The sequence below is a fragment of the Hippoglossus hippoglossus genome, chromosome 10 (genome assembly GCF_009819705.1).
Source record: "Hippoglossus hippoglossus isolate fHipHip1 chromosome 10, fHipHip1.pri, whole genome shotgun sequence".
Lineage (NCBI taxonomy): Eukaryota > Metazoa > Chordata > Actinopteri > Pleuronectiformes > Pleuronectidae > Hippoglossus > Hippoglossus hippoglossus.
Window position 1 is genome coordinate 5830158 of NC_047160.1, and position 13123 is coordinate 5843280.

The 13123-nt window shown below is 39.0% G+C and overlaps 1 protein-coding gene across 2 annotated transcripts; it reads left to right on the forward strand.

Annotated features, from left to right (window-relative positions):
• Positions 1 to 88: 88 nt before the first annotated feature.
• ptcd3 (pentatricopeptide repeat domain 3) lies at positions 89 to 12581 on the forward strand. Of its 2 annotated transcripts, none has more exons than XM_034597464.1 (23): positions 89 to 201; positions 729 to 781; positions 1517 to 1556; positions 1716 to 1761; positions 1854 to 1922; positions 2543 to 2647; positions 2738 to 2861; positions 3060 to 3163; positions 3890 to 4054; positions 4184 to 4244; positions 4731 to 4813; positions 5969 to 6113; positions 6202 to 6252; positions 6489 to 6578; positions 7742 to 7770; positions 8007 to 8113; positions 8332 to 8410; positions 9148 to 9238; positions 9688 to 9773; positions 9870 to 10015; positions 10147 to 10188; positions 10621 to 10779; positions 12417 to 12581. In XM_034597464.1, exons 1-23 carry the CDS (start codon positions 113 to 115, stop codon positions 12460 to 12462), a joined length of 2010 nt encoding a protein of 669 aa, XP_034453355.1. In that variant the 5' UTR covers positions 89 to 112; the 3' UTR covers positions 12463 to 12581. The 2 variants fall into 2 exon arrangements, with proteins under 2 accessions (XP_034453355.1, XP_034453357.1); XM_034597466.1 differs by having other exon boundaries at positions 96 to 201; positions 3893 to 4054; positions 12417 to 12578.
• Positions 12582 to 13123: the final 542 nt, after the last annotated feature.

Consider the following 13123-nt stretch of genomic DNA (forward strand, 5'->3'; position numbering starts at 1 on the left):
GAGAAAATGGTACTGTATCTCTAAAGGACAAGTTGTTATCAATTTATCTCCCCCCCCCCTTTTATCCACCCCCATGGTTTCACCCTCCCAGAAGCCTTTGGTTTGTATCAACATGGCGGCGCCCGGGAGGCATGTAGGACATTACATCCAGAGAAACGGACGGTTTTTGACTAATAACTTGGAGCAGCTGTTTAGTCACAGGTAGTAAATAACCACTGCTGTGTTTTGAACCAGATTGTCATGCACTCAGTGTTTGTATCAGTATATCTATCTGCTGTGCGGGTCTAAAAGCCGCAGCTAGCATCGTTTGACAGGAGGTCATGAAGCTAATTCATCTGTGCAGCACAGCACAGGGTATATGTGGTGGCATGTAAACGTTAGGTTACCCTTAATGTTTCCTACAGTTTGTCTGTAGTTACGGGTTGAACACGGGAGTATTAATTTTTTTACTAAAGGACAAATGACTGATAATTCAACTTTTTAACATTAATTATTCGTCTACAGCCTTCATGTCTGTCTTTGTATTTTCTTGTCTTGATTCCCCCAACACTTGGACTTAACCCTTTAATAACTTAATCTACCTGGACAATGGATACTGTTTGTGCAATAAGAGTTTATTTTAAATAATATAGCCTATCAGAGGACTGTAAATCTGTAAAAGTTGTCTTTTGTGAAATGTAACTCAACACATCTTCCTTTGAGCTCAATAATGTTCCTTTTTTTCCTAGGAGTTTTGGTTGGACTCCATCTCTGCGACAACAGGCTGCAGAGGCTCATAAAGGTACGTTGGAAGAACGCTGTGGTCATGATTACAGCATTTGGCAAAATCCAAAAGTCAGAAAAAAGACTTCAAGACAAACATGCAAAGCCCTGTCATTCTCCTGTCAAAGCTTCATTTAAGATGTGTATTCAGAATATAACAGGATGTTTAGGCTGGTGAACAAATCCCACGAAAAGATCAAAACCTAGAATAAACAAGTCCTACTAAGTCTTTGTCTGTAGCTAAAACTGTTAAAGCGATCGATCTCTATCGTTCCAGAATCTGTTAAAAACACCAGTGAAACCCGTTCTTACACTGGGTGACATGTTCCGTCGTCACCATGATGACTGTAGTTTATTTTGAATCAATGCCACTTAACTCTGTGCTGCTGTTTCCATGCTCCTAGATGTGTATTTATCCGCTGCTAAAAATAGTACTCGATTAACACACCATCTTCTGTTTCAGTAATATATAAGATTTAAATTACATAAACTACAAAAATACAGTTATATATTTTTGCCCGATTTTAAAGAACTGTAAGAGAGGAACTAAACCATTGTTGGTTTTGGTGTGTTGTGGTATTTGTTGATGATAACTAAATGCAGAATAATTCAGTGGCACATGAGACAATTTCGATTTTAGATAAATGATCTCCTTTTACTAAGACTTGACCCAATCACCTTCTAGGGCTGCTGTTTATAATCTTTATAATGTCATGTACATAAAAGGTGTACCTCTTCCTCTATGATGTTGCAGAATCTACAGAGACTATTGTCATCCCCAGGAAGAAAACATGGTATGTACCATATCACTATTACATGAAGGTTTTAGGTGTCATACACTGCAGGCAGCATGGAACACAGCATACTCATGTTCAAATTAAGTTTGCAAGTATTTATCTTGACATAAATTGTCCCAAAAACCAAATTCTCAATCAGTGATTTTTATCAAACAGGAGCAAAGAGGCTGTGCTGGAGGCTCTGGCTTCGACTGCCAGCAGGGTGAGAGCTCTCCCACTTATTACACATCACTGTGTCTATAAAGATGTTTATTGCTTCATATGCTAACTTATTGTGTCTGTTGTCATCACTAGGATCCCACAGCGTTCAACTACCAGTTCCAGGATGACCCTTACCTCTCTCCCAGGACCTCTAATGAGTTTGTACGTCAAAACATACAACATTCCACATCGTTACTTTGCTGCCTTTTTTAAATTTTCATTCTTAAATCAGCCATTTGTCATATATTCACTTATTTAGTGTCGTGGATTATTTTACTTAAACCACCAGTTCAAAATAATTTATTTGATTTCATTCATTTTAGTCATTTTGGAATAGCTGTTAATTTTGGCAGTCTTCTAATGGAAAGACAATCTCAGATCTCAGAATGACACTTTTCTTCACTTTCCCATAATTTTTCAGCACTATCAATTTACTTGATGTTGTAACTTCTTCAAATTCATCTGCAATCAAATGTAATGATTATTTTTAGCCTGAATTCACCTGAAACAAAATAATAAAAAGAGGCTTCATCACAGCACAAAATGCACAGGTGTTATAATATCATTTAAACTATATCTTCTGGGCTTTGTTGTGTTATAGTTCATAACATGAATGAAAATAACCCTGTCGAGACATTTAAAGAATCCATTCATCATGTCACTGTTTGAAATTAAAGTAAAGACCGCCCTCTGTTGTGTGTCGGCCATAATAAACAGCAGTTGTACAATCTGTGACACATTTTCTAACTGGTGTATCGTTCTCTTTCTCTCTCTCTCTGCAGAAGTTGTACTCTCTCTCTCAGGAGTCTGGCAGGTCTGCAGCCAAATACTTTGTCAACAGTAACCCCAAGTTCTTCACTAAAGACTTTGCTGAACCACATATACCAGTAAGAAAGTTTCTATACTACTACTAGTTACTGCATAGGTCCAGATGCCAAATAACATAACTGTGTGTGTGTGTGTGTGCGCGTGCGCAGTGTCTGATGCCAGAGACAGTGTCGCTGCGTCTCGAGGAGGTGAGCGAGGAGGCACTGAAGGAACGAATCAGCCTGAGGAAAGTTTCAGCAGCTGTTGACATGTACGACCAGCTACTTCAAGCTGGTGAGAAAACACACACACACACACACACACACACACACACACACACACACACACACACACACACACACACACACACACACACACACACACACACACACACACACACACACACACACACACACACACACACACACACACACAGAGTATATGTTCTCTCTTACCTCTAACCTAACTGTGTGTCTTCATTGTATCTTCCAGGTACGGCAGTCTCCATGGAAACAACCCATGAGCTGTTAGATCTTGTCTGCATTTACTGTGACAGAGACCCTGTCCAGGAGGGGGCACCACAGACAGAGGAAGCGGTGAGTCATCTCTGATCAGAACCTCTGCATTAAGGTTGGCATGATAAACTTCAACAACACAGTATGTATTGTATCATATTAATAATAAAATACATCCGTCAGCTATGATCGTAAGATGCTAGATCAGATTGAGGTCTGATCAAGTCAGCACCCTGAACAAGTTTTCATGCTCCTCAAACCATTCTTGAACAAATTGTTTAGTGTTGCAGGGCACATTATTCAGCTGAAAGAGGCCACTACCATCTGGGTCACCATGAAGGGGCGGACTTGGCTTGTAACAATTATTATGTAGGCTAGGTCTTGTCAAAGTAACATCCGCATGAATACGAGATCCCAAGGTTTCCCAGCAGAACATTTCTCAGACCATCACACTGCCCCAGCCATCTTCCCATAGAGAATCTTGCTGCCATCTTTTCTCCAGGTGAACAATGCACATGTTATGCACAAAAAGAAAACGTGATTCATCAGAGCTGCTTCCATTGCCCTGTAGTTGGTGATGACCACTGGATCTCAGGAACAACCAACAACAGATGTGCTGACCCAATCCTCCCACAATTTGCTCAATCTGGCCTTTGTCAAAATCATTCAGATCTGTACATTTTTCATTTAATATATCCCACCCATTATGACAGATGCCATTGTAACATGGTAACAGGTGCTATTCACTTACCCTATCAGTAGTTTTTAACATCCTCAATGTTTAATTGTTTATCCTTGCTTGTTCATCAGGAGGGAGGAGAAGAGTTGAAGAGGAGGAGATCTAAGATCCGTCAGACTTTAGACTCCCTCAAGTCGACCTGGAAAGAAAACAACAACGCAGAGAGAATCTTTAGCGTGCTGCCAGAGAGAGACACACGGTGTTACTCTGCTCTGATCAGAGGAATGGTGAAGGTGTGTGCAGGGTCATTACTGCTGTTAGTAGTGGTTGTGTGGCCTGTTCATTCTGGTGTGACGGATAGGCTCACACCAGCTACAGTTATATAGTAGATTGATTGTTTATCTGTGTCTGTCTCTCCACAGCATGGAGCCTATGCAAAGGCCTTCAGCATGTACACCGACTTGCTCAATGAGAAACTGACAGGTGAGTTATTAAATGCAAATTATGTGGAGAAAAGAGCCCATTAGCCACAGGATACAAACTCCATTTTAGGACAATATTTGGACTTTGAAATATATAGTTTGAATATTGAATTCTAAAATCAGTTTCCACCATTATTTAAACGTCTGGTCAGCTCAACACTCTGTGTAGGTCATTTAATTCTAAAAATATGTTAATCAAAGAGGGGCCACACACAGATGCAGCAGCTGAGTGCTCCCTGAAACATCTTCATTATTGCTGTACTTTATATTTTTAGAAATTAGATTTTATTTAATTGAAAAAACATTATGTTGGTTTTGAGCTCTGACCTCTTCTGTTGTGATCCCACGTGACCTGACTCATGACTGAATCTGACTAAAGAAAAACACAATTTTATTTAATCAGGCCTACAATTGATTTTGAGCATTATTGTTGATCCCTGTTTTGTATTGGAAGCAGACGACTAATGAACCCACCCTTTGTCTCCAGCTGACGTCCACATCTTCAACGCACTGATCTCAGTGGCTCCAAGTGTCAGAGAAAAATACACTGAGAGATGGGACCTGATCGAAGTGAGACCCTTTACACTGTTGTCCTCCATATTACACAGCTTTGTACTGATGTTAAGGACACAAAGAAAATATGATTTTTTTTAACGTCAGAAATAATGTCATAGCATATACTTTACACTGTTGATTTAAAAGTGTAATCATTTGTTATTGGTAAGTTAAAACATATCGTTATGGATTCAAAAACTGTTCAATAATTCACAAATAACGTAAAATGCAGCAAACAGTTCAGTTGCTGGAAATATGAATTTTATCTTTAAAATACACATAAAATCTATAATTTTATCATTTAATACAATTTGTATAGATTTTGAAACTTCATTTGAAACATTAAAAATTGTTTTGGTCAAACTTGAGGCTACGCTGAGGCTAAAGGTAATTCTGACTGGCTACTGGCTTGTATGGCAGTTCTATGAAAGCCATGTGGCCGCTCAGATCAGACATTATAACCTATATTCCTTTTTTTAACTAAAACACTGTCCCATTATAGAACATAAGACAAGATGGAGAAAATCCCTTGTACCTTCTGCCGCACTAATTAATGCCTACCACCAGTTGATGTTATCGTATGTTAGTGACCACCAGCGGATGTTGGGGACAAATCTTGAGTTGTGTACCGAAGATAACGACAAATGAATTCATGAGTCATGCCTAATAAATGTGTTTTATGAGGTCACATTGAACTTTAACCATCAAAATCGGAAAAGTTCATCCTTGAATGCAAGTCATCATTTATACAAAATTTTAGAGGGTTAGGGGTTAGTGTTCACAAGATTTTGATGTACAAACAAACTGAAAACATGATTTGTCGAGCTGTCGCGACCACAGCTACATGAGACAATTATTATTTCACACTTAAGAAATTATTAAAACTCTTCCTCATTGTTTGAAACATCATAAGAATTCATTTCTCAGCTGTATTTGGATTTGTATTGTAGACAGAATGTGAAGTATTGTGTTTGGTTGCTAATTCATTTTTATTTAAGTATCAATGTCGTAATTTATTAAAATTTTGGCTCCATATATATATATTGAAAATTAAGATGCTGTGACTCTGACAAGAACTTCATATCAGTGCCATCTTTGTGTGCATTAAGGGAAATACTTTTATACTTTTTACTTTTATACACAGTTAAGACTTTGTGTGTTTGTGTGCAGGAGTTGTTGACCCAGATGAGTCAACATAAAGTTCAGCCCAACCTGCTGACGTTCAACAGTGTCCTCAAAGCACTGAGACGCTGCGGCTCTTTGGCCAAAATGAAATCTTTACAATCTCTGAATGAGATGAAGGCTTTGGGAATAGGTAACTATTAGAGCGCACAATTGTTACCGAGTTTTATTGGCAGCTTTTTCCTGTTTATCTTCACATGTTTGCATGTGTGTGTTTTCAGCTCCAAGCCTGGCCTCCTTCGACCACATCCTGGCCATCTTTTACAAAGCAGGTGAGTTTAGATGGATAGATAAACTTTATTGTCTGTCCCAAGTGACAGAAATTTTACAGGCTCAACAAATAATTCACAATTGACAACACACAGATTCAAATTTACATTTAAAATACACAGCACACATCTAAACCAACTTCTAAAATAGGCACATAACTACACTTCAACAGTCTCTGCCGCTGTTAACTGTATGTTATGTACGTTGTCTTGTTTTCTGTGGATTTGTTTCTTTCCAGCCTCCTCTGGTCAGAACACTACTAGCATTTTGCAGGAAATCGTGTCAGAGCTGAACGGAAGCAGTTTCACCTGCCAGGACCCTGGTGATGGTATGTTGCAGTTTTTCCTCAGTTTTTCCATTTTTTATTGAAGTTTATATACTTTAATGTCTGTGTTCTCTGAAATGAAAGCATAGAAACCATTATTAAAAAGAGAAATGATGGAAAATGTCTGTTTAAATTAATGTAGTTAAAGTTTTTGACTCATCCAGTAGCTGAACACACTTGTGACGTTCTTTCTACAATACAAATCAATCCCTGCTCTGAAAGATCATCCCAGCACCTTTGCTGAAGTTCAAAATTTTTTTCTGCATGTCTAGTTTTGCTTTGTTTTCACATCAGTCCAGAGGGCAAATTCGGGTATTGTAGAATTAAATGAATTGTACTCACAAAAACCTTTGGAATCGTTGAGATGCTTGCCTCCGCTGGCAGTACGACAGCAGTGACCACAAAGTAATCTTATGAGGCAACTTTTTTCAAAGTGTTATTCTGGTACTTTTCTAAGAGTCTGGAGACTGTGCTGCTCTTTATCATGGGAGGCCTAGACTAGTCTAGTTTTCTGTTTTGTCTCACGATTGTGACAGCCATAGAGTAGTTATATTGTCCCAACAATTCATCATCAGGGGGCAGCAGTGCAGGTCGTCCACTAACCAGAAGGTCGTGGCCCCTAGCGATGGCAGCAGTGTAGGAGTGATGTGTGATGGGAACCACTCTAAGAACTGTATGCATGTTTGTGTGTGAATGGGTGAATGTGAGTTTTAGTGTAAAGGAATTTTTAAATGGCCGTTAAGACTAGAAAAGAGCTCTGTAAGCACCGTCTGTTCACCATCAGAGGGCGTAGTAACACAGTTTGTTCCATCCTTGCCTTTTGTAGAAAGTTTTTTGAAAGTGATGAATACAAGTTGGTTCAGTTCCTGTTGGTAATGTTTACGTCAGCGTCTAATGCTTCATTTACTGTCATTGCTCCAAGAAAGCTGCAACTAATGTAAATCATTTTCATCAACTATCTTTTTTGTGACCTAAACTATTTTTTTTTTATAAACTTTTTGTAGTTTACCACTTTCCTTTGTACCATTTAAGGTCATTCTGGACTAGTGCTGATGACATTTTAATAAAAACATGGAAAATTTAACTGGTGCTTTTGTTAAGAAGGGACATATAAAACACTATGTGGTTCTTAACACAGATTTATTATCTCTTCTTTCTCTTTCCAGTTCTGTTCTTCACCAGTGCAATGAAAATAGTAAGTCTTGTTTTATTACTTCTTTGTATAAATATTTATCTGTAATGTGTTCCTGCAAACTCCTCAAATTAAGTTTTCAAGTACTTGAGTTTCTTTTCTAGGTTTATACAGGGTTTACTGTCAAAACCTTTTTAGCTATATACAATTAGATATAGCCTGGATTTTAATGGTTATCCTAAATTTCATTTCATTTACCTGACCTGTTTTTCTCTCTGTATACATCTTTATCCTAACAGTGTCTGGACACTAAAGATCTGGAGCTGGCTTATAAAGTACAGAGTCTAGTAGAAGTAGGGGAGAACTGGAGGCTGCTGGGAGAGCCTTTCCAACAGAGTATTTACTAGTGAGTAAAAACCTTCCACCAACGTAAAACACAAACCCTGCACCCCCTACATCCTGACATCTAGTGATTATGTTCAGTAAATTATTATTGCACATTATTAAGCCACATAATTAAAAACCTAATTCAACTGTGTTACAAATCCATTGGATGAATGAACATAGTAATTAAAAAAACAACACTCTGATGTAACTGGACCTCTCCTCCTCTCTCCTCTCCAGCGGTCGCTTCTTCAGCCTGCTGTGCGGGATGGAGCACATCGATGTCGTGCTGAAGTGGTACAAACAGCTCATTCCCTCGGTCAGTACATAACGCACATTTCTCTCCCTGATACATTAAGTGACTCTCGACCAGATAATATTTTACAGGATGAATCAATAATACATTTTAAAGATATTATAGGCTGTTGTTGGGACTTGACTGAGTACCGAACCCCCTATTATAACATCAGGATGTTAATCTTTTATTTAGTGGGGTCACCATCATCTGTTATGCAACGTTATGCATAATTCAGTTCCTGTCTTCAATTCAAGATCACCCCAGTGGGCTTTCATTTTTTGCAATTCATGGCTAATGTACTAATCTGTTTCGTGTGTATATATATTCTCACACTGTATACATAAATTCTATCCCATTTTTACGTGTTACGTACCACTTGACAAATTTAGGCCCAATATTCACTCTCATTTTAGCTCTGTGTTTGGTCCCAGCAGCTCAGAAGAATATCAGGTTATTTTGCTGCTGCTTCACTGCGGTCACTAACCAGTAGCTAATGTGCTAGTTAGTCAGCTAGAAGAGCCTGAAATGCTCAGTAGAACTGAGAGAAACTGTGGAGTTGGTAATATTTCTCTGTGGATTCCTTGCTGCAAGTAACCCCTTTACCATTTCATAGTCATTTGATCCATTACCAATACAAAATGTTTTATCTTTTGGACTTAAACATTCACTTAATTCAACTTGTGTTTTTTTATTCCCCTGGAGAAAATAAAGTAGATACTTAAGTCAAACTTAACTTTTTTTTTTTTCTCTGATTGTAGTTGTACTACCCGAACATTCAGGGACTTAAAGACCTGCTGCAGGCTCTGGACACAGAGAGTCGCCTCGATTTGCTGCCTCAGATATGGAAAGGTGAGTTTAAAGCTTAAGTTTCACTTAAAGAAATCTAAGAAGTTTACACTGTCAATATTTCATTTGTGCAAATACAATAAGTCTGAACAATTTCTATGTGCAATCACGTTTAAATTTCATATATTATCGCTGTTTTCCTATATCTCTTACGTTTGTATTTTTATTCTTCTTGCATGTTTATTTATGACTTTTTTACTGATGTTTTCTATTTTACTATCCCATTGCTGCTGTATCAGAGCAAATGTCTTCATGGTGGGACAAAATGTTTTATCTTATCTGAATCACTTGTTTATCTGATGGGCAGTTAATGACTTATTGTCTCGTTTACCAGCCAATCTCTGCTGGTTAAAACTGAGGAAATCAGTCGTCAGTAGTCATGAGGTCCGATTATCAAAATGTTATTCTATCTCTATTTTCTAAACCTGCTGCTCTCTCCATTCCCTTTCCAGACATCCGGTCTCTGGGTCATGATAATAAGTCAGATCTGGTGGAGGAGGTGCTCATGCTGATGGCCAGAGAGAAGCACAGTCCTGAGGTCAGTGAGAGGAACAGAGTGGATATGTTTGTCTAATTTTGTTGTTTTGTTCAAAGCAGACAACTGTCACAGTGTGATGTATCCCCTGGTCTGCAGGTTCAGGAGTCGTTTGCAGCGTGCGCTCTGGTTATAAAGGGTGTGTTTGCTGGCGACAGGGGGAGGCTCACTCTGGAGTGGAGCACCTCCTCGCTCACACACATCACCTCCTTGCTGCTGCGAGCCAACATGACCCAACAGGCCTGGTGAGAGAGACGGCTTGTGTGTGTGTGTCCATTTACAGAAGAGCTTGTACTTAAATGACTTGACAGATGCCCTCTGTCTAAATTTCTGTTAAAAATGTCTTAACTTATTCCCTCTATCATTCTCTCTGCAGGGAGATGCTGCAGCTCTTCAAATCCAAGAACAGAGTTCCTGCGTGAGTCTCCAAACTACAACCAAACACAAATCAATTTTAATATGCATAGACATAGGAAGTATTTGTGACGTCTTCATCATTTCACCTAAACAGAAAACATCCCTGGTGTCTCACTTGAAAAAATACCACCTGGTGAAAGTTATAATGATATTCTCTAGCTGGTAATTACACATTGTAAACCTGGAATCCTTCTGTTTATTTGGCTCCAATATCTCTAACATGTCATCACAGCATGTTGGAGCTGTCAAAACAACAGTAATTATGTTAGCAGTAAAAATAATACAGATGCAATTAGACAGACTCATACAGTCAGTCCCATGTTTCTAAAAAACTGACGATGTAATCCATTTTTTATTGTCATGAATTTGGCTTAAAACTTCATGATGATTGAGCAGCTTGTGATCGTGTGTTTCCTGCTGTGTCATTTTCCAGTGAGAACCTGTTGAATCACTTCCTGTTGGTGTGTCAAAGCAGTGACTCTCCCCAGAGAGCAGTGGACCTGGTTCAGCTGTCGGCCGCCTTCTGTCTGCCAGCCACAGCAGAGCTGGCAAAGCGAACCCTGGCTGAGTTTAATCTGACAGAGGAGCAAAGGTGAGGAAAGGAGAGTTGTACGACTGCAGCAGGAAAAGTGTAGTCTGAGATTAGAGAGGAAATGGTATGAACATTTTCTATCATGATTATAGTGATCAAAATTATCACGGTTATCAGTATTATTGCTGTAGTGTTAAAATGTGCTGTAAATGTTCAAACATTTCTGAAACACAAGCTATAGTAATTTCGGCAGGTTTGTATTGACATAATATAAATTATCAATAAAAATGAAGATAGTATTTTCATTATTTAACGAAGGTCCATAACCCGAATGTCAGAGGTGGGACAAAATATCAGCGTTTGTTAAACGCACCCGATGTTGGCATTTGTTAGCAATGACCAGAGATTACTTACAGTTCTCCTGCTGTTAAAGCCCCCACCTGCCTGCTGCTCCATCTGCCAAGTTTTTATAACACACAACAAATGTAGCGCTTGCTGAACCTGCATTTTTTTGACACCGCCGCAAAAAATATATGAATTAATAATAAAATCAATAGTGATAACCCCACATGAATGCACTAAGGCTTGTGTGGTGAAAAACTGAATATAGGCCTAGTCTGTACTGTATCAGGGTGGCCCTGCTGGCCCCCCTTTAGCAGCGCCCCTGCATCCAGGCACATTACTCGACGCTGGTCAACAAGAGACTCTGCTCCTCTGCTCTTTTCTAATCACACACACACGTAGAACTGATCTTTACTAAAACCTGCTGAATTCATATTTATGTGCCTGGATAAAAGGGGCGTGGCCTCTTCTAGAACAAAGAAGTTAGAACATAGGGTTGTGTCATAATCTGCAGGAGTGTGTGTGTGTGTGTGAGTGATTGTGTGTGTGCTCATGTCTGTCGCAAAATGACGATTACATATAGTTAGAGATCATGAATCCAGATTGTTCTGGTCACTGTAACCCTGATGTCCTGGCTGTGCACGTCTCGTGGGTGGCAGATGAAGTATGTGCGCACAAAATGTTGGACTTACACATAACCACATGGACCACATAACAAATCCACGCTGCATGCTGCAGAGAATTTCTTAAAATTTGGTGTAAAAATTCATTTGTATTCATAGATGAATTGATCAGAATTTAGAGGTTAAAGTTCACTTTACTGTGACCTCACGTCTGTTACTTCCTGTAAACATGACAACGCAGGAATGCCTTGAATGAATTTGTTCACATCAGGTAGAAACATTCACTTTGACTCAAGGATGATCGGATTAGAATTTGGGGGTCTAAGGTCAAAGTTCACTATGACCCCACAAAATAAGTGTCTGGCCATAACCGATTTGTGCTTTTTATGACATGTTTTCAGTCGAGTATCTTAGAGAGAGAGAGTCTGATGTACCTCCACAGGTTTCATCAAAATTACCATCTGTGGTGTCCAGAGGTGAACGATGTGATGAAAGAGAGAAATTAACATGGACCAAAGAGACCAAAAAAAAAAGAAGAGCAGTTCTTCTTTTAGAAATTAAGCTGATTTTAGCATCAAGACTCATCTGTTTAGACTCAGAGAATCATGTAAGATAAGTGAATTAGATTCTTAGTTTCATTGGTGGTGAATGCGATGAGATGTGTTTTATCATTTATGTAATGTACTGAATCCCCCTTTTCCCTGACTTATCTTGTTTCTCTGTCTCATCCAGAGCTGTTTTATCTGAACTGGAGTCTGCAGCAGAGACCTCTGACTGAACGAGAGAGCATTGGCGGAATTGCTTTGAAACCAGTAACTAAATCCGACAATATGACACATCTATAGACTGTACTTATTTGTGTTTGTGTAATAAAATATATGTACAATTCAATCTAAACCTCTCGTAACGTTTTCCTTTGTGTGTGAGCTCGAGGCTGCTATTCCTCTCCCTCAGGACATTGTCAGGTTGCTCAATTTAAAAGTTTGTGCCAGGATGTCTTATATTTTACAGTATGTTTCCCACTTTTTATACATTAGATGACTTTGCTTCAACTCAGCATCTATAACAACCAGTCTGTTTATCACTATTATAAAGCGCAACAAAGTAAATCAGAAGAGAAAAGCTTCTTCAGCCCATGAAAGCTGGATTCGAAAAACACTATGGGAATGTTGCTCTCAGAGCCACAGACAGTGATGAGCATTTTCTGTAGAATCCATGACTATGAACTGTGCGGCCTGGAGGGGGAAATGCAGCAGTTTCTCATCATCATAAATGACGAACTTCCTCTGAATTCCTCTCATACTGATAAGCTACTTTTTCAAAATGCTGCATGTGTGTCACATTCAGGGCATCTGGAAAAGCTGCCTTGGACTTTTCAGTGTCTTAGTCTGTCAGAACAGCTGAAGAAACGCACAGGTATAAGGTTAATGGTGTGTTGC

What these genes read in the sequence shown, in the direction of transcription:
- ptcd3 (XM_034597464.1), top strand. Translation starts at nt 113, where the DNA reads ATGGCGGCGCCCGGGAGGCATGTAGGACATTACATCCAGAGAAACGGA. An exon ending in ATCCCCAGGAAGAAAACATG is followed by an intron (nt 1,557 to 1,715) that starts GTATGTACCATA and finishes TTTATCAAACAG; the next exon opens with GAGCAAAGAGGCTGTGCTGG. An exon ending in AGAGATGGGACCTGATCGAA is followed by an intron (nt 4,814 to 5,968) that starts GTGAGACCCTTT and finishes GTTTGTGTGCAG; the next exon opens with GAGTTGTTGACCCAGATGAG.